At 38.9% G+C, this 26,363-nt stretch overlaps 1 protein-coding gene across 3 annotated transcripts in view; it reads left to right on the plus strand.

Moving 5' to 3' along the window:
• The window catches only part of LOC103985244 (metal tolerance protein 2), a 71,996-nt gene that overhangs the window by 21,064 nt on the left and 24,569 nt on the right, over positions 1-26,363 (plus strand). For all 3 annotated transcript variants that reach the window (XM_065183472.1, XM_065183471.1, XM_009402888.3), the window contains exons 3-5: positions 14,997-15,094; positions 15,355-15,506; positions 21,435-21,550. In XM_065183472.1, coding sequence (XP_065039544.1) covers positions 14,997-15,094; positions 15,355-15,506; positions 21,435-21,550 — 366 coding nt within the window. The remainder of the gene's footprint in view (positions 1-14,996; positions 15,095-15,354; positions 15,507-21,434; positions 21,551-26,363) is intronic.

Consider the following 26,363-nt stretch of genomic DNA (forward strand, 5'->3'; position numbering starts at 1 on the left):
AAAATCTTTCTTTTGACATATAGTTTGAAAATTTTAGAATCCAAATGCCTACCCTAGTATCTGTTGAATCCGACCCTATGTATTCTGCAAAACAGTGATTGTGTTTTGACCTTGGGTTACCAAATCAAAGGTAACTCCTTGTTGGAAACTCTGATTCGTACGAAACTTGTTTCAACAGAAAATAGGCTGATATATCTTTCAATGACAGCTTTATTAAGGGTATTGGAGCATAATTGATAATCTGAAGTATTTGTTCTATGTGCCATTGAAATTCTGTCAGAAATCGAGCTTTGGTCGATTTCGCGTATTCTGTTTCATTCCTTTGGATATTGAATTCTTCTAACCTTCTTATTTGAATTGAGCTAAATATGATTGCTTGGATTCCCTGTATACTCTTGCTTCCATTTCATTCCTAATATGAATACATTTGTGAGAGATTTGTTCCTTGCATCATATTGTCTTGAAAAGGCACATGTACGTTTTGTTGTTCCGCGTGTGCTTCCGATATATGCTACTTATTGTTAAAACTGCCCTCTTGTACTCTGGTGTGTGGGATTGTCTGGACCTTTGCCAGAAATGGTAAAGGGTATGTGCTTATTGCCCGCTCTGTGGGATATTCTGGACCTTTGCCAGAAATGGTAAAGGGTATGTGCTTAGAGCCTGCGATGCTCTGCCGGCCCCCCTGACTTCACCTAGACGTGGGTGGATGGAGCTCCCAGACGTGGGAGACTTTTGTCAGGTGGTCATTCAGAAATGGATGAATCACATTCTGACTGAGATCCCACTACACCTTCTATATGTTTGATATGACATCCAGAGTTTTGGTGAGTTGTTTCTGTTCATGCTCTGGATAAGAATGATATGATTGCAACGTCAAGGACGACGTTTGAGCTTCTGTACGATATTTGTTTTTGATATGCTCTGAAATGCTTCATTCACTGATGATTTTGCTTCGAAATGTTCCATATGCCGTTGATATGCTTCGGAACATTTTATATGCCATTGATAAGCTCCGATATGTTTCCTTTGTTACTGATATGCTCCAATTACTCTATGCCCCATCTGTCAGGAACCAAATATGTAAGATTGAAAGGACAATTGTGTTTCTGCTCCTAATGATATTATGTCTACGAAATCGTATATTCTACCTTGTATTTTGAAACTGTATCTCTTTGGAAATTGTACTATTTTGATATGGATATGTTAGTCACTTGCTGAGCTCTTTATGCTCACCCCGTTTGTTGATAAATTTTTCAGGATAGCGTATTGCTTGCTTAAATGTTAAGATTGGGCTGAGGCGGTGGAAAGTTTAGAAGATTTTGGGCAGATCTTTGTTAGCATATGTGTATTTGTTGTATAAGATACTCTGCATCTTATGAAATGTGACGATGAATCTAAACCTGTGGATTTTGTGTAAGATAAAGGATCCCTCATGTATAGGATTTTGGAATGTTAAGTTAAATTCATATAATGATATGATCTTATGGTAATCGTTGGTTTCATGACTGCATAGACTTCCCCACTTGTGAATTTATGTTGTGGTTATTATTTTGATGAGTTGAGTTCAGATTGTATGAATTATCGAGTGATATGTGGTATGTTTATGAATTGCACAGGGTTATGAATTTGTAGACTATAGAGGTGAAATTTTGATCTGAATGTTTTCTTAGTGACCTCAAATGTGTGTTTGGATCCTGGGTTAGTTATGATGAAAATTTTAAATATTGTCGATATTTTGAGGGGCGTGACATATATGGTAGGTGTTACGACGAGTAAAGGTTCGGATATGAGATATCTGTTGCAGCTCCTATTTTATTGGATATCTAGTAAGCCCCTGAATTATTGGATCTTATGGATAAGTTCTAGGAAGAGCCAATAAAAGATTACTGCATAGAGAGCAAATAAAAGGTACCTAATATGGCAAGATTTATTAAGGTTAAGTTGAAATGGAACTCTATAAATAGGAGGGAACCGAAAGGGCATAGGTTGGACCTTTTTTGGCTACCACCTCCTATTCTCTATGCAGTGATTTAAGGAGCGTCTTTGTCACATCTACCGTGTGGATCACCATTAGAGAGGACAGTTGACCTCCTTCATCCACTCCTATAAATCTGGGATTTTGCAAGGATATATGATATCCCTAGGTAACAAATCTGTCATGACGTGCGCGGTTTTCAGTTTTGCATTTTGTTTCGTGCACCAATCTTTGCACGACGACGAAACCTTTTCCTTTTAGGAAATTTGGGATTTGTTTTTCTTTTCTTCCGCTATGCATGTGATGCTCTATCCAAGTTTTTTAATACCAATAAGAGTTATTGAGAGATTATTGGGTAGAAATCCACTAATCCAAGAGGCTTTAGTAGTTGGATGGAGATCCAGTACCCAATAAGGTAAGATCTATTAGAGTTAAGTTGATAGGGACCTTTATAAATAAGAGGGAACTAAAGAGGCATAGGCTAGACCCTTTTTGACTGCTACCTCCTATTCTCCTCCCTCCCTCTCCTTAGCCGACAGCCCTAGTTTGAGGCATATGGACAGCAAGAAAGGTCGACCCTTTCTTGATCACATGGTCTGTATGGAGTGGAAGATCATGTAGTGATTTAAAGAGCATCTTTACCGTATTTATCGTGTGGATTACCGCTGGAGAGAAGGACAATTAACCTCCTTCATCCACTCTTACAGATCTGGGATTTTACAAGAATATATAATCTCTCTAGATATAAAAAGGACTTAAATCAGCCACGTTAAATGTTGGGGATACTCCGTAATCTTTAGGTAGCTCAATCTCATAATCATTTTTGCCAATTTTCTTAAGCACCTTGAATGGACCATCAGCCTTTGGTTTCAGTTTTCCAAATTTGCCCGGCGGAAACCTCTCCTTCCTTAAATGAATCCAGACCAAATCACTTGCATTAAATTCCACATGTTTTCTGCGTTTGTTAGCAGCTTTCATGTACCTCTCATTTTGTTTCTCAATAGTTGCTTTCACACCCTCATGTAGCTTCCTTATCTGCTTAGCTCTTTCATCAGCATCTCCACTAAATTGTTTTGTTGTAGAATGAGGGATTAAGTCCAAAGGACCAGCAGGATTAGCACCATAAACTACCTCAAAAGGACTCTTACCAATACTATGATGCATAGAACGATTGTAGGCAAACTTAATTTGTGGAAGAAAGACATCCCATTGCTTAATATTCTTGCCAACGTAGCTTCTAAGCAAATTTCCCAAGGGTTTGTTACCTCAGTTTGCCCATCGGTTTGTGGATGATGCGAGCTGCTGAAATTCAAAGAAGTACCGAGCTTCCTCCAAAGAGTTCTCCAAAAATGACTAACAAATTTTGAATCTCGATTAGACACCATAGTTCTTGGAATACCATGCAATTTAACAATCTCCTTAAAATATAAATCAGCAATATGAGATGTATCATTTGATTTATTGTATGGAACAAAGTGAGACATTTTTGAGAATCTGTCAACAACAACCATGATAGAATCCTTGTTCCTTTGAGTTCTTGGCAGTCCCAAAACGAAATCAAGACTCACATCCTCCCATGGAGCATTTGGCACTAGCAATAGAGTGTACAAACCAGAATTTTGACTTCTTGTTTTTGCCAAATGACACAATCGGCATTGCTTCACATGTCTATCCACATCTTTGAACATTTTAGGCCAGTAGAAATTTGATTGAACAAGAGCTAGAGTCTTGTCCCTACCGAAATGTCCTCCCAAAACACCACCATGAGCTTCAGCTAGAATTACTTGTCTGAAAGAACAAGATGGAACATACAAAGCATTAGCTCGAAAAAGAAAACCATCAAAGATAAAAAATTGTTGAAAGAAACCTGTTTTACAATTCTACCATATCGAGCCGAAATCCACATCGTTCTCATATAGATCTTTGAATGTTTCAAATCCAACCACATTGACTTTCATTGCTAATAATAAAGAACGCTTTCTGCTCAATGCGTCAGCCAAGGTCCGCCATACCGTACCGTACCGGAGTTTCGACCCGGGCTCGGTACGGTACGGTACCGGTGTATCGGGCGGTACACCAGGGCGTATTGAGCGGTACACCCTGGTGTACCGTACTGTAGCAGTGCTACAGTACTACACTGTAGCACTGTAGCGGTACAGGGTGGTCCGCGTACCGAGTACCTGGCGGACCGGTATGTACCGCCCGGTACGGCCGGTACGCTTCGGTACGGCAGACACTGGCGTCAGCAACTACATTTTGAACACCAGATTTGTGCTTGATTGTAAAGTTGTAAGATTGTAAAAACTTCACCCAAGCTGCATGCCTCTTGTTTAGCTTGTGCTAGTGATTAATGAACTTTAATGCCTCATGATCATAATATAGAACAAATGGCTTGGCAAGAAGGTATTGACTCCAATGAGACAAAGCTCGATAAATTGCATAAAACTCCTTATCGTAAGTAGAGTATTTCTTTCTCGTATCATTCAGCTTTTCACTAAAAAATGCACTGGGCTTTCCGTCTTGGCTCAAAACAGCACCAATTCCCACATTAGATGCATCACATTCAACTTCAAACACATTATCAAAATTTGGTAGAACTAATATAGGAGCTTCAGTCACTTTTCTTTTCAAAAGCTCAAAAGCATCATTAGCTTCACTAGTCCATTTGAATTTATCACATTTCAGACATTCGGTGACTGGAGCGACAATAGAGCTGAAACCTTTGATAAATCTTCTGTAAAATGAAGTTAAGCCATGGAAACTCCTCACATCATGCAATGAAGCAGGTGTTGGCCAACTGAGAATAGCCTCTACCTTACTTTGATCCATCATGATTCCATCTTTGACAGCTCATCAGCATATTCCCTGCACAAAGGAATACATTAATGGAGTTGGTTGGCAGTTGTAAAGCTGTATCATGGTGCTTTTCTTCATGGCTAAGGAATACATTAATGGAGTTGGTTGGCAGCTGTAAAGCACTTAATTTCGAAATTCCCTATGTATGAAGGGTTGTTTCATGCACTAGTATTTATTTTGAGGTTTAGGTCTTAGAAAGCACTTTAGAAACTGAGGATATTGACAGAAGCTCTCTTGGAGTGCTCTTTGGAACTCTGTATCTCTTGGATGCATCCTTGAGTGGTGAGTCTTTTGCTTTTAGTTCTGTATCCTTGTTTATTATCATTAGGGTGGTGATCTTCTGTATCCCTTTTGATTTTTAAACTTGGTGGTGAGCTATATTTCGTTTTACCGAAGTTTCTTCAAGAGTTCGTTCATAGCCTTTTGTGACATTCTCTATCTGAACAAATGTTCTATCGGTGTTCATTCGAAATCCATTCTGCATTTTTACCCTCCCCGGTATCAGTTTGGTATCAGAGCTAAAGGCTAGAGATCATGGCAAGGCGGAATGGAAAAGATGTAGTTGGTGAAGGTAGCGACCATAAAGATGATGCTGAGTCGTTGAGGCTGCAGCTACGAAAATTGCTGCGTAGCCTACAAGAAAACAATGAAATAATCGACGAACTTCAAGGTAGATATAACCAACATGAAAATGACGCTCGAGAGTTTACTTCTGATGATGATACACCTCTTCCAAGGGAGTCGAGAAGATGTCGAAGAAGAAATGAAGTCCAAGACGAGTGACAGAATAAATATAACCCCAGATTTGATATTCCAGAATTTCAAGGTAAAATAAATGTTGATGACTTTCTCGATTGACTTAATACAGTAGAAAGAATTTTCGATTTTCATGAACCACCAGAACAAAAGAAGGTCAAACTTGTGGCACTCAAACTCAGGCGGAATGCATCTTTTTGGTGGGAAAATCTAAAGAAACAAAGAGAACGTGAGGGGAAAAGTAAGATCGTTACATGGGAGAAAATGAAAAGGGATATAGAAGATCACCACCCTAATAATAATAAACAAGGATACTGAACTGAAAGCAAAAGACTCACCACTCAAGGACGCATCCAAGAGATACAGAGTTCCAAAGAGCACTCCAAGAGAGCTTCTGTTAATATCCTCAGTTTCTAAAGTGCTTTCTAAGACCTAAACCTCAAAATAAATACTAGTGCATGAAACAACCCTTCATGCATTGGGAATTTCGAAATTAAGTGCTTTACAGCTACCAACCAACTCCATTAATGTATTCCTTAGCCATGAAGAAAAGCACCGTGATATAGCTTTACAACTGCCAACCAACTCTGTTAATGTATTCCTTTGTGCAGGGAATATGCTGATGAGCTATCTTATCTGAGTAGGCTGGTAGATTATGTGGCAATATTATTGGCTGAAGAAAAATATCATATTATCAGCATGGTCCATATGAACAAATTGTAGCAAATTAGACACTCCCGTGTCATCCAAGCTTCTATTTTGCCTTCTCTGCAAGGTCTTTGTAGTTTCTTTTTTAGTGCCTGTCTGTTAGAACCCTTGCAGATTCTAAGCTTGGGGTTGATCTCTTTAGGGGATCGGCTTCCTTGGAACTCTATAGGGATTTCTTCCTCTAAGTTACTGCTCAAAGGCTGCAGAAAAGATTCATCTATTGTCTATCAAAAAAGGATGAATACATGACTATTTATAGGGTTTCTAAACCCTAACTCCTAATATGACTCCTACTCAATTAAGACTCGTACTCAAGACTCCTATTCCTTTATAACTTCTAATTCTTCTATAAGAAATAACCTCCAAACCTTAGTTGGCCTCTTCACCTCTTTAATAGGGGTCGGCTTAGGTAGGTTTCAAATTAGCCTTGTCCTCGAGGCTGACAATCCATGAATTATGAGAATTTGATCTTCAAGTCGTCATAGTTCTCCCAAGTGGCACATTCTGCTGGTAAGTTCGCCCACTGTATTAGCACTTCAGTAGTGGGTCGTCGTCGTCGAGTCACAATTCGTCGATCAATAATGACACTCGATAGGGTATGGAGTTCTCCTTAGGTAGTTATATTTGGTGGGTGGCTTTGGGCTGTCTCCAAGCACTTGTTTACCACTTCCGTCTGGCCGTCGGTTTGCGGGTGATATGCCATACTCCTTTTCAATTTAGTGCCTTTATAGCGTAATTCTTTTGAGTCCCAATTGTAATGAGCCACGGAGCTTGGTGCTTCCTCCAATTTTTATTTTTTGATCTTACTGGTCTCCTGATCTTCCTGCCATTCCCTCTTAATATTCTCAGGGATGTTGCTAGTCGAAAGTGAAATGACCGAAAATTTAGCTTGCTTGGGTAGTTGTGAAAGCGCATTTGCAACAATATTCTCTTTCCCCTTTTTGTAAGTTATTTCATAATCATATCCAAGAAGCTTTGTTAACTATTTTTGCTATTCGGGGGAAGATATCTTCTGCTCCAAGAAATATTTTAGGCTTTTATGGTTGGTCTTGATTTGAAAGCGTCGCTCGATCAAGTACGATCTCCATTTGGCCACCGCATGCACAATCGTGAGCATCTCCTTGTCATAAATAGTCATTTTGAGATGGGAAGGAGATAATACCTTACTGGTATACGCGAGAGGGCGGCCATCTTGCATTAGTACAACACCAATTCCGACTCCGGAGGCATCGACTTCAATAATGAAAGTCTTGTCGAAGTTGAGTAGCGCTAGTATGAGCGTTGTCGTCATTGCGGCTTTAAGTTTGTCGAAGACGGTGGTGGCTTTGTCCAACCATTGAAAAGCATCTTTTTTCAGCAAGGAAGTAAGTGGTGCATTGATCTATCCATCATTATTTACGAACTTGTGGTAGTAGCCTATTAAACCGAGAAAGCCACGTAGCAATTTTATGTTCCTCGAGGTCGGCCAGTTCTGTATTGCTCCAATTTTGGAGGGGTCCACTGCTACACCTTCCTCTAATATGATATGCCTAAGATATTCCATATTCTGTTGAAGAAAGTAAAAATTCGTAGTGGTCGTTGTGTGTTCAAAAGGTGGTTTTCGGTATGTCTTCTTTGCACCCTCGTATTTGATGATACTCGGATTAAAGGTCCAACTTTATGAAGATTTGTGCTCCCTTTCATCTAGCAATTCATCTACTATTGGAGTAGGGTATTTGTCGTTGACGGTTATACCGTTGAGAGCTCGGTAATCAACACACAATCGTCATGTTCCGTCCTTCTTTTGTACGAGGAGCACCGGTGAAGAGTAGGGCTGCAACTTGGCCGAATAACTCCTGTTTCGAGCATCTCTTTTATAATCCTTTTTATTTCATCCTTCTGGAGATGTGGATACTGATATGGCTGAGTATTTGCTGGAGATTTACCTGGAAGAATCGTTATACAATGATCATGCCGACGGGTAAGAGGTAGGTTGCGTAGTTCATCAAATATATCTGAAAATTCAGCAGGCAAAGGAAGTAGATTTAGATCTTCAAATTTTGTTGACTCTCTCTTAGTTTGCTGCTCAAGTTGTACCAAAAAGCTGCTGCATGCTTTATGTAAAACCTTCTCTATTTGTTGTGTGCAAATCATTGTTACGTCGCCCCAACATTTCCCGTACAGTATCACCTGTTTTTCCTTACTATAAAATTTCATAATTAGTTTCATAAAATTCCAAGAAACATCACCTAACGTCATCAACCATTTAATTCTGAGCATGGCCTCATGATCATCAAGAGGGAGAAGGAAGAAATATACAATTATCTCTTGGTCCTGCAGCAATAGTTTTGCCCACGGGCATCTTTGGTCGCACTTTAGGGTTCTGCCGTCGGCGACCTTTACATCGGACTTGCTGCAACCTTCTATGTGGAGTGTCATCCGAGCTGCAACCTTACTATTTAGGAAGTTATTAATGCTACCCATGTCGATGAGAACAGTGATCGGTTGTTGTTTGAGAAAGCCTCCAACTTTCATCGTTTACGGGTTTGAGTAGCCAGCTAGTGCGTATACCGTAACGTCGGTCGGTTGTGGCTCTTCTTCCGCATCTTCTTCTTCATGTTCAAGGCTCTCTTCTGGATGTTCAATGCCCTCTTCTTCTACTGGTTCAATCATAAGAAGTCTCCCTTTACTACAACAATGCTCAAGGCTCCACGACTCATCGCAGTGCCAACATAGCCCCTTTGCAGATCGCTCCTGAAGCTCTTCTCTTGTCAACCGTTTTGGTGCAGGGACTCAGTTGACAGTAGAGGGGGCTGAGGGCTTCAGTATTGCTAGTCGGGGAGTGACCCTAGTCCTTCAGGCTTTATAGTTTAATCGCTCCTCTTGAAGTCGTGTGAAAGAGATGACTGCCATAAGCGTGTACGGTTGTCACGCTTTAACTTCTCTCCGGATCTCCGGCTTCAAGCCCTCAATGAAGGTCCCCAATAGCTGTTTTTGAGACCAATCACGAGTTTGATTAGATAATCTTTTAAACCTGGTTTGGTACTCCTGAATGGTGGAGGTTTGTCGGATCTTTGCTAGTTGTCCGTCAATGTTCTCATAATTGGTTGGTCCGAAGCGGATCAGCAGTCCTTCATTGAATTGTTGCCATGAGAGGATTCCATGAGTGTGTTCAAACCAGTCAAACCACTGTATGGCATCCCCTTCAAGATGTATAGCCGCAATTTTCACCATAGATGCATCTGCAGTTTTGTGGTATCGAAAATATCGCCCCGCGCGTGAGATCTAACCAATCGGGTCTCTTTCTTCCCATCTAGGGAATTCCACCCTCATGCATGGATAGTTGGGATTGATCATAGAACCTCCCCCTCTCTTGAAAGTCATCTCTTCTGGCTTGGTGCAATTGGTTAGAGCTCTCCCCTTGATGTGATTTCTTCGGGCTTGGTGGTCGGCCAAAATTGAGTTCGGTAAAGAGAGTCCGAATCTTATCTTCCATTCGCGCCTCGAAGGCTTCGAATTTAGCATTGATTGCCTCCTTAGATGCCAAAGTATATGCCTCCAAATCTGTGATGTTAAGATCTCTCTTTTGTTGTCGGGTTAAAGGCATGTATAGGTTGAGAGAAGTGATGGTCGAAAGGGTTGGTGGATTGGTGGATGTAGGCTGCGGTTTAGGCTTGTTTTGTGGCTGTTTTGGGTGCAGTTTGAGGGTGTGGTTTGGTAGAGTTTTAGGGCTGTGGATGAAAGTTTTAGATCTGTGGTAGATGGCAGCAAAGGTTTGATAGAAATCAATGGAAGTTGCTGCAGATATGTGTTGTCTTGTAAGAGCAGAATTGTTGTCGAAGAAACAGCGGTTTCTCGATGAAATTTCCATCAAAAACTTGAGAAATTTGAGGAGAGAATTAACAGCAAAATCTTAGCTTATATGACAGCAAGGATATCCAATTTAATCAAGAAAATTTCGACAGTATAATAGCAAGGAAATTGGTGCAAGTTGCGATAGTAGAATTCTCGTCGAAAAATTTCAGCGGTTTGCTACGAAAAATTGTAGCAACACAAAATCATTTCTAGAGATGAATTCATCAATAGATCAATCTTAGATGGAAGCCAAGATGATCTATGAAGTGTATAAGAAATTTCATTCAAAAAAGATTGCAAATAGATGGGTTAAGGCAACAATATGCGGCTGAAATTTTCTGCAGCATAGATTTTCAAGTGTAGCAGATTGGACGTAAAAGATCAGTGGTTTATATTAAGAATTTTTCGACGAAACCAAAGGGAAATCCACTATAGTAAGTGTCAAAGCTATCTTAAAAATTTCATAGAGATTTGGACAGAATAAACATAGTAGCAAGATAAAACAAACTGTACTATGCGGCTGGAATTTTACAATGCAGATTTTCACGTATAGCAGTTTAGACGTAAAAGATCAATGGTCTATATTGAGAATTTTTTCACAAAACCAAAGGGAAATATGCTTTTAGGAAGTGTTAAAGCTGTCATAAAAATTTCGTAGAGATTTGGATAGAAAAAACGTAGTAGCAAGATCAAACAAACTGTGCTATACGGCTGGAATTTTACAGTGCAGATTTTCAAGTATAGTAGTTTAGACATAAAAGATCAATGGTTTATATTGAGAATCTTTTGACAAAACCAAAGTGAAATCTGATGTTAGGAAGTGTCAAAGCTGTCATAAAAATTTCGTAGAGATTTGGATAGAAAAAACGTAATAGCAAGATCAAACAATCTATGCTATGCGGTTGGAATTTTACAATGTATCTTTCGTCGTAGAGATGAAAACTTTGCGACGAAAAGTTTATGCAGCAATTTTGGAACAATTTTTTTTTTTGATTTTCGAATAAGGATAACTAAATTACAGCAGCAGTAAGGTAGAAAACTAGAACCTGTTGCAATTCACGGGGAGATCAAAGGATGATCCGCGGTGGTGGAGATGACGACGGAATTTGGCGACTATCTTTTAAGCAATTGTGGGAATTGCTTTGAGCGGCTGTGGAGGGCTGATGGATGACTGTGGAAGGGCAGCGAGATGCCAAGAACGCTGCTCTGATACCAGGTGTTAGAACCCTTGCAGATTCTAAGCTTGGGGTTGATCTCTTTAGGGGATCGGCCTCCTTGGAACACTATAGGGGTTCCTCCAAGTTGCTGCTTAAAGGCTGCAGAAAAGATTTATCTATTATCTATTAAAAGAGGATGAATACATGGCTATTTATAGGGTTTCTAAACCCTAACTCATAATAGGACTCCTACTCAAGACTCCTAATAGGACTCCTACTTAAGACTCCTATTCCTTTACAATTTCTAATTCTTCTATAAGAAATAACCTCAAAACCCTAGCTGGCCTCTTTACCTCTTTAATAGGAGTCGGCTTAGGTAGGTTTTACATGAATGCCCCTCTCAATTAGGACTCTTCTAGTTAGAGTCCTAACACCGTCTTTGCCGTAGTGGAAGCACTGGTCTTTATCCTTTCTTGGGTCCTTGGCAACCTTTGGTTTGCCCGGTTTGCCCTTGTCCTTGCCCTTCGTAAGAGACTTCTCTATCTTTCTTTTATTTCTGGTTTCACTAGCATAGAGGATTGACTTTTCTTTCTTGATGGTGCTCTCAGCCAAGGTGTGTAGTACCGAGCGGTACGTACTGGTCCGACGGCATACTGGTACGCGGACCGCCCGGTACCGCTACAGCATTATACTGTAGCACTGCTACAGTGCTACAATAATATAAAATAAAATAAAATTGTTCGGTACACTAGGGTGTACCGCTCGGTACGCCTTGGTGTACCGTTCGATACACTGATACTGTACCGTATCGAGCCCGGGTCGAAACGCCGGTACGGTACGGTACGGCGAACCTTGCTCTCAGCCTCCCTCAACATATTGAGGAGCTCAAGGAGTGTCACATCAAGTTTGTTCATGTTAAAATTCATAATGAATTGAGAAAAGGAGTCTGGTAGGGATTGAAACACAAGATCCACACACAGGTTATCCTCTAAGACCATTCCTAGACCTATGAATTTCTTTATCCACTTAATCATCTTAAGGACATGGTTCTGAATCGGTGTCTCCTCAGTCATCCTAGCACGAAAGAGACTCTTGGATATTTTATATCATTGAGTTCTTTCCTATTCCTCAAAAAATTTGCGAAGATGTAGGAGAATGGATCTAGCATCCATCTTTTCATGCTACCTCTATAACTCAGGAGTCATGGAGTCCAACATGTAATAGTGAGCAAGAGTGAAATCATCTATGTATTTTACGTAGTGAGCGATCTCATCCTCACTTGCGCCTTCCTTGAGCGTGGGTATCATTGTGTCAAGGACATACACGATTTTCTCCCCCGTGAGAACGATTCTTAGGTTGCGATGCCAATCCATGTAGTTTGGACCAGTGAGGCAGTTGAATCAAGTATGCCACGTAAGGGATTTGAAAGAGATATGTTTTGGACAAACAAAAGATATAGCAGAAATAAATAACATGCAGATTTTGCATAAAGATAAACAATCAAGATAAGGACTTCTATCTCAATCTACTCCCTCTATTTTTCTCGCAAAACACACAACACCCTCTGGTATGTGAATCGGAGACCTCCGGCGTATCTCTAGTGGGGATCGAGATCTAATTGGAAATGTTGGCTTGAGAAAGATGTGATAGTAAGTTTCATGGATTGAATGCTGTTAAAAATTATCACATCAATGCTAGAGAATGGGATTCTGATTATGTTTATTTTGAGAGCAAGAAATATTCTCTTCAGCAGGCTAGACTTTATGATAGCAGGCACTAGAAAGTAGCAACTAATAAAAGCCATGCATCAAAATAATTCAACAAAAGAGGAGGTAATAAGAGATAGAAGGATTAATTTGACTCAGTAGGGTTGCACACCCAACTTACTCATGCATGTTGAAAATCAGAATCCTTCAATTTTATTGCTAGCAGCAACCATCGTTTTTTAAGCTAAAATGTTTTCTGCTTATCTTATAATCTTTCCATGATTGCTAATATATTGCTAAAATAAAAAGAGAAAAAGAAGACATGAAGGGAATGTATATCATTGCTCATTTAACTTTAAAATTTAGCTAAGTAATATATTTTTGTGTAGTCCTTAAAATCTTTGATCCCAGACAAAGTGTCATTTTTCTTTGCTATGCTTGCATTGCTATCACCTTTGATCATGAAAATCATTTGTTGAAGTTCTTTTGGCAAGAATTTTACTGTGGGTCATTCTATCTTTTACTAGGAATTCTAATGGAACAATATCTTTAACAAGCGTTTCCTGTTGCCTTTTTTCTCATGGATTAGATGGTTCAGGTTTCACAAGTGCACCTGTTTCTTTTTTCAATTTTTGATATGCATCATCATGTATGACAAAACAACTAGTTCGTTAACCCCCAGATCGCATGAACTGACTTAACCTTGACCTGCACTTGGCTAATAAAATCACCATGGCCATGTCCCATCCGAGATGTGATCCCCAGAATTAACTTGCATCCAATTTTTGTATGCAAAACATCACAGCATCTGCTTTGCTCTCCATGATAACCATATCAGCATGTGAAGTAAACCCGAGATGCATCACATCTCATGCAATTTGCAGTGCCAACCCTCCAACATTGCTTTTTCTGCATCCCTAATTATAGATAAGAGAAGTGACTTTTAGCCTGATTTGAAACAGTAGTGTTTGGCCATTAAAAACAGGAATTCCCTGTTCTTGGTCAGTGCAGGAAAGAGAAAATTGAATCTTTTGTTCGTCGAAACTCACATGATTGATTGGATATTTAAGTGGGCTCAAAGATTATCCAGCCCAAGGTTTTAAATATCGATATTTTTCAGTCTAACAGCCAAATGGGACATGAACCAAGATATTTCACCTGGTCCAGACTACTATAGGTTGCATCGTCTGGTAAGCTCACCATACTGGACTTACTATGGTACATAGCCTGACACTGAATTATACTGGCATTGAACTTTTTGCCTGTACCTCTAATAATTTTTTAAAAAGTTTTTTTTAACAATTGTGAAATGTGAATGAGTCTTTGTTTTCCTTTGATTTTTGTTTCTTTTCTCTCATTCTCATGCTCTCTCCCTCTCTTTATTTTTCTTATATGCGCTTTCTTTCTCCCATCCACTGCCGTCTTCTCCTCTTCCCCATCACATTGCCACCATCATCTTTGTTCCTCTGTCTTGCCATTTGTAACTCATTTGGCCCACTGTGTCAGTACTGTCTCCTTGTTTCCTCCGTCTATCGCTACATATCTTCCTCAAAACATGATCAATTATTGTTTTCAGATCATGGCGATGCAGGTTCATGCTTTCACTGCTTAAGGAAGCATAGTGATTTATCAGAGAAGCTACTAGTACATACAACTATGCATGAGCCATGAGTGGAATCATCCTTTATGTTATTCTGTTTCATTCTCTATCTAAATATGATATCTGTGACTAGTTTTGGGTTTCTAGAATGTTAACCTTGGCTATTTGGAGGAACTTTATGTTTTAAAATGAACTATATGGAGATGCATTGTGTGTCTATGTTATTTTGATCTTTGCTTAGCTAGCTAAGTAGCTATGTTTATTTGGTCTGGCAAATTTGCAGAAGTCAACACTGTTCTCAGTTTTCCAAACAAATACAAATTCTGCATAAAATTTAATTGTACATTTGTCTAAAACTTTCTTGTAAGTGTTGTTTTGAACTTTTCTTTATTCCTTTTTCCTAGGACATGGGAAGTTTGAGACTATGGGAACGCTTGGGATTTCTGGTATGCTTATGGTTACTGCAGGTGGGATTGGCTGGCATGCCATTGATGTTCTTCAGGTATCTGCTCTTTGCTGTCACAGTAGTGTCTGTCAGATCCGAATATATGATTTCATTTGCACCACTAAAAAGGAATTGACAAGTAAAACACTTTCACTAAAGCAGTGCTTCACAGAGACTAGCTTGTGTTGCTCTTAAATATTATTGAATTTATACACTAGGTGTTTTTATGTTTAGAAACAGAAATCATGTTCTTTTTTACCTTAAATTGACAATTATCATCCACATATTGCTCATACAGATTCCCTTATCAATTTCAGGGGCTTCTAATGTCAACCCCCGATATGACCTCTCTGTGTCTGAATCATGACCATCACATTCAAGGTAGTGGGGGCCATCATCATGGAGTAGACTTGGAGCATCCATTTTTAGCATTGAGTATGACAATCATATCAATATCTGTCAAAGAAGGGTATGTATGATATTATACATAATAGTTATTTAGACATAGATAGGAAGTCATAGCTACGTCAACAAATAACTGACTACTTGATTTGATAAATAGTAGTATTAGAGAATGTAATGACAGCAGGATAATAAAATAATAATCTCAGGTTTCAACTTTCAACTCATCAAACTTTAAGACATCTAGTTCCAAGGCAAGTCACCAAATTCTAAGTCTGAGCTATCAAGTCCCAAAGCAATATATCAAGTTCTAAAACCAAGTTATGAAGTTCCAACTGAGTTTCAAGGCACCATGTACTGAAGCGTTTTATAACAAGTGCCCTTGTAAATTGAGGTCATTAATTGGAGTTGTTGAGAGTTGAAGTACTTGATTAGGTAGGTGATGGTTGAATACTTGATGTACAAATCATCTATAAAAGAAAAAGGGGAGGGGAGCTTTGGGGGCAATCTTGAATTAATCATCTGACTTTTTGTAATTTAGCTTTTAGCTCTTAGTTGTTGCAAGAAAGGAAAGAGAGACTCTTTTCCCTTATCTCAACGACTCTCTCACCCTCTTCTCGTTGTTTGGTATCATTTAGTAAGTTGCTGAACCTTGCTACGCTCTTGGTCTACATTACTCTCTTATGGCAAATAGAAGGGTAAAGGGCAACACGAGAGGAATCATGGATAGACATGAAAGGGATAAAAAAGTTTATACTTTAAGAAGACAAGTTGAAGAGTTTACCATGCGCCTTGAACCTCAAGAAGTTTAAGCTATGATTATGCAAGTGATGAATAAAAAAAAAGGCCAATCCTTTTGCATCCTACAAAGCTATGAGAGAGTCCACCACAAAGAGATTTCTTTGTGTAAATGACAATATCAGAATCAATTTGTTAGGGTTCTATCATCTATGATCGACCTCGACTTGAAGAGTTTCTCAGTTGGCTTAGTGTTTTTGAGAATGGATACAAGTAGATACTCAATAATTGAATAGTACAATTGATTGCTATAAGACTTACGAGGTTATGGTTCAATTTGGTTGGACAAGGTGCAAAAGAATTGCTTTTGAAAAGGAAAACTTAAGATATCATCTTAGGAGAAGATGAAAACTCAACTATGTGAAAATTTCCTACCATCATATTTTGCTAAAACTCTATTTTCACAACTCAACAATCTTGAACAAGGATTCAAATCCATTTTCAACTATAGAATAATTCTAGAGGTTGATGGTCGAAATATAACTCAATAGATGGAGGAACAACTTGTGGCATGATATATTGGACGATTAAGAGTAATGATTTGTGACAAAGTGGAGATGGATCAGTTATGGTGGTTGTCTATGCTTATCAATTGGCATTGAATGTTGGAGCAAATTTAGGTAGAAATAGAGTAAAAGGGTGTGCTAATGTTTGTTTATGTTCCTCTTCTAAAGAAGAATCTTATTATAATATGCTAGTGCGTCAAAGGTTATTAGAACCAAGGTTCGCCGTACCGTACCGTACCGGCGTTTCAACCCACACTCGGTACGGTATGGTACGGGTGTACCGACCGGTATACCGAGGTGTACCGAGCGGTACACCCGATTTCACCGATTTAACCCTCCGAAAATACCTGAAAATAAAAAAAAAAGTTAGGATAAGGTTTTCAAGTTACAAATAAATATAGTAATAGTATAAGTTTGACAAAATCAATGTAAATTAGATAAGAATAGCATCACGTATCTTTTTCGGGCGGTACGATTTTGTTACAATATAAACTCTAAAATTCAAATGAATTAAATAATCATATATCTAGATATACCTGATTGTTAATTCTACCACCAAAACGAACGACGGGCCTCCACGGGTGGTGGATCAGGGTCCTCGATCCGATACATATCAATATGATACGTTTGTTGGACCCAATCATGAAATTGATCCCATGACATAGTGTATTGATACACCGTATGCCATTGATGCATCAATGTGGTGCTGATCGTAGATTGATCGTCATGAATCATATTTGTTCGAGGCAGCTCTTGAGGCATATATTGATGTTGTTCTGTATCATGCTGTTGCTCAGAGAAGGATGACCAACTATCACCATACTGTTGTTGCCCATATGATTCTCCATAATACGATTGCTGTGAATACGATGAGTCTCTTTCTGTGTCTATATCATGTATGCTCTGTCGCATTTGTTCATATTCATCCACTGCCTTCCCCTTCTCCTTTCCCTTCCGCGCATAAACTTGACCAGTACCTTGTCGAGTTCCATGATCTGAATCTTGAGTGGCATGTGTAAAATATTGCTCCTCAGTCCATTCACCACCCTCAAGTTGTGCAGACGAGACCAACGACTGCCCGGTATCACCGCCATCATCTGTTGAGGCACTGCTGTCCGTGTTGCTATCATGTCTCTGGACCGAGCGAGAAAGAGAATGTGATTGTGAAGGTGTCTCGTCGCCCAACTCGATTCTTTCCAACGATGCAACTGATGCTACTGCCTTCCCCTTTGCCTTTGCACGTTGGGCGGACGAGTGTGACCGTTGGGTATCGGTAGTTCCTCGAGCAGTTTGACTCATACCATGTTGTAATCGAGGGAGATTTTCCACCTGTTGGGGTTGTGCTTCTTCTTCTTCTTCTATTGCCTCGGTGATAAAACGCGAAGGACGTTGAGGATCTCCCGCCTCATCAAGTAGAGGATCCTCTTGGTTCTCTGCTGCTTCAACCCAATCTAACATTGGCTCTGAATCTTCGTTGTAGAATTGGAGGTCAATGGGATCAATATCTGGTTCCTCTGGCTCCTTATCCAACTCAGCACATCGTAATTTTAGCCGCATGTTATAATGGACATATACTAGTTTCTCTAACCGTCTGTAGGAGAGTCTATTGCGGACCTTCGTATGAATCAATGCAAACGTTGACCAATTACGTTCGCAACCACTAGATGTTGTTGTCTGTGAAAGTATACGAATGGCAACCTTCCTTAAATGTGGTGCATCGCCTCCAAATTGTAGCCACCACTCGACTGCAAAAAGATATAAATAAGATTTTATTAGCATAACAAATAATCAACATTAAATATAATTGATAATCAATATGCATAACTTTTTCTCACCAGGTTCCATAGTGTAATGGCACGATACAGCTACAACGTCGGAGAATGAACCAATTGTTTCTCGAAATAATCGACCCTCCATAAGAGCATCGGTTGCCTCGGTAGTGTTTGGCAAGAGCCGATATATAACATTTCGTAGTGTCGTTAGGAAATTATTTTGCGTTCCGAGAGCATATCGATATTGAATTGCTGGGTTTAGATAATACGCTGCAAAACATAATTTTGTTAGTATGATTTTTTATTATCTAAATAATAATAAATTAAATTATTCTGAATATGAATTTACCTGCATTATGGATATCTTGATCCATATGAACATCGGTCCGACGATCAATGATTCGTACATATTGGTCGGCCTTAAAATCATCTTTGAATGCTTTCCTGACCTCCTCTCTTGCTGAAATCAACATATATTTAAGATACGGCATTTGTGGACGCTTGTCCATATCGACCTTACGGAGGACAATATAAAGTGGTTCCACACCTTTTATGATTTCTGCTATAGTATCCCAAAATCTAGAGGAAAGAATGGCCTTTTCTATCTTCTTTCCATCACTCAATTTTGAATATCTGGATTCAGACCACTCTTGTGAGCTAGCCATTGCCTTCAAGCCTTGCCTTTTTTGCTGTAATGACTTTAATGCAATAAAATTGGTAGCAAACCGAGTAATTCCAGGTCGAAGTACCTCACCATTTACATACTTTTGCATTAATGCGTGGACCCAATGATGATTATATATAAATTTGGTAATTGATTGTGCTCGAGCTACACATTTTTTGACCGCATCCAACTCACCAATATCCTTCAACATTAGATCTATGCAATGAGCTGCACATGGAGTCCAAAACAAAGTTTTTCTTTTTTCCATCAATTGCAAACCGGCCTTTTTGAAATTCGCTCCATTGTCGGTTATTATTTGTACAACATACTGTAGTCCAATCTCCTCTACCATAGTGTCCATCAAGCTCTCAATGTAGTTTGCATCTTGGATCTTTTCAGAAGCATTAACGGACTTATGAAACACCACTCTTCTATTGCAATAAACAAGAAAGTTGATGATACTCATTCTTGTTGGTCATGTCCAACTGTCACACATCAATGTTACCCCATATTCTTCCCATTGCCTCTTGAAGGATTTGATCCAATCCTTTATTTCTGCCACCTCCTCATCTAAGTACACGCCGTGAATCTCATTAAAATAAATATTTTTGGCCTATAATTCCTTATGATGCTCATTATGTGAAGCGATGCCGGCCATGCCAAATTGGTAAAGAACAAGCTCAAATTCTTACTGTATATCCATTACCAATTCGTAATTCTCTATGAGAAGATATTGACATGTATTTTCAGTTGGATTGTCAAAAACCTAGAGGTAGAAATTCTATTTTTATTGTTTTGGAATGACACATTTCATTCATATGCAAAAGGACCATCGATGCATATTATATTTGTTCATCTTTATTTCAATGAGATGGTTAAACTTTATGAAATTTTTAAATATCACACTAGATAGAGACACCAAATTTCTTAGTTACTTTTAAAGAAGTTTATAGAAGAAAACTGAGACCAACTTATATTATAGTTGTGTTTACTATCCTCAAAGAGATTGTTAAACTAAAGTTGTTAATAGAACCTTATGAAATCTACTACGATCATTTTGCTACAAAAAATAGCAAACAATGGGATTCATGCTACCTAGAGCTGAATTTGCCAATAGTATTATTTATGGTCATATTCTATATAACTATCTAACGAATGGGTGATGTACCGCTCTTAATGGTACTATCTGAGTGGTATGTATCGGTCCACTAGCTAATCGGTATATGGACCTTCGTTTCGGACGACAAGTAGGAAAATAGTCAGGTTTCAGTTGGTATAGGTGATGTATCGACTGATGTGGTCGAAACTCGTTGAATCGACTGATACGGTCGAAATTCATTGTATCGGCTGATACTAGATAGTACTAGCCAGAAATTGATCAATATCGATCTAAGTCAAGTCAAATTGATCCTATTGGTCAAATTAACAATTGGAGCTTTAAATCCCCTTTCTCCCTCTTTCACTCTCTTACTCACTCTCATTTACTCTCCTATTCTCCCTCTCTTTCTCACTCTTTCTTGTATTCTTATTTATGATTGAAGTTATTGATTTGGATAAAAGAGGGATTGAAACTCAAGATCTAGTGGAATTTCTCTCCAATTTGAAGGTATTTTAATGCATATTTACAAAGATTTAACATGATTAAGATTTAAGATTATTTTCATGCGTTAGTCCCAAGGTATATAGTTTCGAATACCGAGCGGTACGTACCAGTCCGATAGTATACAAGTACGCAGACCACCTGCTACCGGGCAGAACGCTTAACATCGCCCCGTATCAGATGATACGGGGTTATATCGGGTAGTAACAATCGAAATTTCGATCGTTACCGCTCGGTAACAGTGCTCCAATGGTCAAATTGAGCACCATCATCTAGCCTTTCCTTGCCATATAGCCTTGGAAAGTGGAATGTTAGTTGGTGCAATGTCACTGAATTTCTTGGGCCAAAGGAATAAGACAAATCTTTTGTTTATTAGTAATGTTTAGCTGTTGGTTTATGGTTGCATTTTCTTATTCATTACAGATGAGTAAAATAAGTAACTTTCAAGGAGTTTTTTTGCTTGAAAATCAGGATAATGTCTTGGTTGGATGTCTTCTTTTTTATTCTTTTCTTAAACCAATAACTGTGATGCAGTCTGTCAGAAATTGTTCTAGGTATATGAGAATATGATTTTCGTATTGTGATACACCTGTGGAAATTTGCTAAATATTCAGACATATTCTTACCACCAGTCTTTTTTTGTTGGCGACAATAGACTCTATTGGATAACTAAAAGAGCTGGGGAAAAGGAAGGAAGTGAACTGTTGAAGGCAAATGCATGGCACCACCGTTCTGATGCTGTATCATCTGTTGTTGCTCTTGTTGGGGTTGGTGAGAATCTTTTAACAATTTCATAATATTGAAATAGAATTAAGTTTTTCTGTCATTTCCTTGCTATAGTTCTTGATTATTGATCTTTGATCATTTTACTTTACAGATCATTCCAATGAACTCGAGTTTTACAATTAGCAGCCATCTTTGAAAAATATATGGTGACATACATCTCAGTTGTATAGATAAAAAAGGGTGGGCCATTGCACAAGTCTCCTGCTATTATAGGGTTTAGGGACAGTCAAATGTGCATGGTCTTACCTCCGTATCCGGTGAGACATTTTTCTATGAAGTGGTCCTTAGCTAGATTGACTCTTATTTTGCCTTTTAGACCGCAGGAAAGGTTGCTTTATGTCAGAAGGAAGTCAACCCGGTTTAGGGTTGTTGGGAAGAGGTTCAAAGTTGAATACAAAGATCAAATCCATGTTGAAGACAAATGGGCAGTGCTCTAAACATGTGGGGATGAAGTGGTCCAATTTAGATCATTATATATATCAAGCAAATGTGGGGTTAAGACTGAGGTGGATCTAAGAAAGTCGATTAGTGCTGAGCTGGTTAAGGGGTGTCTCATGCAACACTTGTAGGATGCTTCTTGAATATGTATACCTCCATGAATTATATGATTTCTTAAAGTTATTGAAAATACAATATACTTTAGGATACCTAGGAGATATTTCTTTTGGATCTCCGTTTGGATGTTGACTTTTGTTTTCATCATTTGTTTTTAACATCTACACACTTATTAAATGAGATTAGATAAGTTGTTGATATATTGTTTACAGTGATTTCAATAGGTGCTCAAGCGCTCGCCTAAGCGCTCGGGCGAGGCGAGGCGAGGCCCGAGCACCTCGCTTCATGTCCAAGCACCTCGCTTCAACGAGGCGCTGCCTAGGCGCTCGCCCGAGCCCAGGCGTCGAGCGCCCGAGTTAAACCAAGCGACCGAACCAGTGTTTTACATCTGGTTCAGTCTCCGGTGCTTTAGTTGGTTCAATCGAACCAACTAAATCACCGATAAGCTCTCTCTCACGATTTCCCCGACTTCCCCAACCCTAACACTCGCGATTTTGCCGTCGAGATTTCTTCTCTGCTGTCATTGCTCTCTGCTGCCGCTGCCACTATCGCTACTCGCCGTTGCCACAATCTCTGCTCGCCTACTTCTCGCTGCTGCCACAATCGTCGCTCATCGCTATTGTCGTCGCTCTCCACTCGCAACTCCCGCTCCCGCTCGCACTCCCACTCCCACTCCCACTCCCGCTGCCGCTTGCAACTCTCGCTCCCACTCCCGCTACCGCTGTTGTTGCCTCAGCAGCCTCGGTCTTCTCACACTCTTCTCACTATACTGTTAACAGTATATTAACAGTATCCTGCTAACTGTATACTAATAATAGTTTTTTTATTTATTAGATTAATAATATATTATTTTGATTTTAATACTATTAATTTTTATTTATTTAAAATTATTGTTAGGTTTCAGAATAAATGACAAGTGTACAGAGCAACTCAATAGATTTGATGTAAAATTTTATTGTTTTGATTTTTGAGACTTTTTATTAATATGACATTGTGATTTTGTACTCGATTTTCTTAATTTAATAGCATATTTTTTATTTAAATAATTATATTAATTATATTATATATTTTTTATATTTTATCGTCTCGCTTCACTCGGGCGAGCGCCTCGGGCGTTTTTGGATCTTGGCGCCTTTTGGCGCCTAACGCTTTTTAAATCACTGATTGTTTATATTAAGCATTAGCAATAGTGAATTAAAGTAATTATCTCACCGCTTTCATGTTAATATTTATTTCTTATCTTCATAGATTTTGAAGTAAGATGTTACTAAATATTTTTCATAATGAATGGGTTAAAATGCCAGCTAATTACTTGTATTATTTATCATGGTACATAAATAAATACTCTAAGATCCTAACACTATAAATAAATAGCAAGCTTTGTCATATATTATATTATAATTTAGAAATATTTTTTATTCAGTTACGATTCATGTTTGTGAGATCTGACAGTTTTACGCTAGTGTCAGTGACCTAACACAACCTCTACCTTTTTTATCCAGGTTTAGGATCGATATTGGCGGTGTTGCTAGACTATCAACAATATATGCAAAAAGTTTATGTTGTTAAGATCAAGGTATGCAATACCATACCGTATCGGTGTTTCGAGGTTGGCTCGGTACGGTACGGTACCGGTGTACCGAGCGATACACTAGGGCGTACCGAGCGGTACACCCTGGTGTACCGAATAATTATATATATTTTCTTTATTACTGTAGTACTGTAGCAATACCGGGCGGTCCGCGTACCGGTATGCCGTCGGACCGATACATACCGCCCGTACCGGGCGGTACCATTCGATACTACATACCATGGTTAAGATAAGAATATTGAAATGGATATATAGTTACTAGGAAAGATAAGAAAAAAAATATTTTTATTTGTGAATAATTAGGTGTTGCTTTGATAGAGGATAAGATGAAAGAGAATCGTTTAAGATGATATAGAAATGTGCTTAGGAGACTTATAGACGATAGAAGAGTTGAAATGATTAGTGTTATTGATACGAGGAGAGGTAGTGGAAAACCTAAAACGACTCTAATAGAAATTATAAATAAAGATTTAAATATTTTAAATTTAACTAAAAAAAAGCTTTTTATAGATTTAAATGGTAGCAAAAAATCCATGCAGTCGACCTAAATAGTTGGGACTTACGACTTTATTGTTGTTGTAAAGATATATTTTTTTATTATCGTATTTGAGTCACATGTATTCTATGTTTTTAAATATGAAGTATCAATGTATCTGTTGTTGAACTTTGATTTTGATAATGATCTACACAATTGATGATTCTATCACTTATGGTTTCAACTTTCAATTTAGGTCTATTCCAATTTCGTATATCACACTCATACCAGTCCGTCATCGGACTATCCGATTTTGTATACCACACCGATGTATTCTATTTTTTTGAATATGAAGTATCCATATATCTAATGTTGAACTTTGATTTTGATGATGATCTACACAATTGATGATTCTATCACTTATGGTTTCAACTTTCAATTTTGGTCTATTCTGATTTCGTATACCACACTCATACTAATCCGTCATCAGACTATCAAGTTTGACTTCTACTAGCATACCATCATAAGATATGCTGGTACATACCACTAGAAGGAGGGAGGAGGATGAACGAAGGAAGAAGAAGAGATGAAAAAGATGATAGGAGGAAGAGTACAGTGAGGTCATGAGATGCTCACCTAGGCACCCACACGAAACAAGGTGAGGCTTGAGCACCCAATAAGTGAACTAGGAGAGTGACTTCAATCGGGCATGGCCTAGGTGTTGTGTTAGCTAAGCGCCCGCTTGATTTAAATCAACCTGGATCAAGTCAATTGTAAGTGATTTTGGTTCGATTGAACTAAAATGAAATAGTGTCAACACACTGATCCCTCCCTCCCTAAACCAGGACCCACCTGTGTAATACGCCCTAATCGTGTAGTAGGTCTTCTTCTCTAGTGACTGCAGCATTTTCCTTGGCGAACAACGATCATCTTCCTCTCCATCAACAAACTGTCATAAACTTAGCTGGTTTTGCCTAAGTCATGTGGCACCCTTACGTGTCCGTCTCTAAAGGGTTAGTCTCCCTAAAGCCTCTTATAGTCCCTTAAGGACCTGCAAGAGAGAAGACAGGTTAGAGGAAGCATTTAACTCAAGATCCTACAAGCAGTTATTTCAGCAAACACTTGATAGGCAATGCGAATTACAAACATAGACTTCGTAAGCTCTAAACGGTCACGTGACAAAGGGTCCAAGGTGGTTCGCTATAGGCTCTATGCTATGACTGCACACAACCTGCGTTTACAAGATTAAAACAGCCATAAAAGTCGATGAAAATAAGGTTGCCAAGCCTACTGCAAGCCCTCTACATGCTATCCAAAGTATGAACAAGATCGAAAGACACGGACATACATTAATATTATATCGAACACCCTGTTTATAGCTTTGTCCGTAACATTCTCCCCTACTTATTCTTTCGATGTCCTCATTGAAGCCTTTGCGGATGCTGCATCTCCTCACCTTTACTAAATCCATGGTTCGCATTATCGGTCCATACCAGTGTACCGACTAGCTATTGATACGATACGTACCGAGCTGTACCGAGCATACCAACACACGATACATTGGGGTGTACTGATGTACCGCTCATATTAGTATTTTGTTAGATCGGTACGTACCACCCATACCGAGCGGTATGCTTTGGTACATCAAACCTTGGCTTAATTGCAATGTTCTGCTCCAATTACAATGTGCCTCTTGGCTCCCATTTGCTCCCCATCGTTGTTATTGAGTAGTCGAAATTTGATCTGTTATACTGCTTCAACTTACCAATAACTTTGACTCTAGTGTGGGGTCGGTCGAGTTCTGATTTTTGTTGGTTCTTGCGGATCCTTCAGATGAAGGAAAAGACCTTCCTTGTTGTGCGCCAATCTTTTAAATGTCTTATGCCACTTGAATTGGGTGGATGCTTGTTGGAGCTTTAACAAGCATCGCCTCACAAACTTTGAAGTTTTTTAGGTCTTCTACAAAATTTGCCTATCGATTTCTCATCTAGTTAGTTGTCTCCTCCAAGTAGATTCACATCACTTCAGTTTTTTATCAGCATTCTATTGGGAAATAAGGCAGACAATTTACTCTCAGTGGAACAGGTCACCATGGGTGAGGATTTGACAACTGTTGTCTTTCCACTAAGTTTCTTCGAAGAGTCTTTGAACATGTACAGAGCTCCTTTGCTAGATAA

This window comes from Musa acuminata, chromosome BXJ1-5 (genome assembly GCF_036884655.1).
Source record: "Musa acuminata AAA Group cultivar baxijiao chromosome BXJ1-5, Cavendish_Baxijiao_AAA, whole genome shotgun sequence".
Taxonomy (NCBI): domain Eukaryota; kingdom Viridiplantae; phylum Streptophyta; class Magnoliopsida; order Zingiberales; family Musaceae; genus Musa; species Musa acuminata.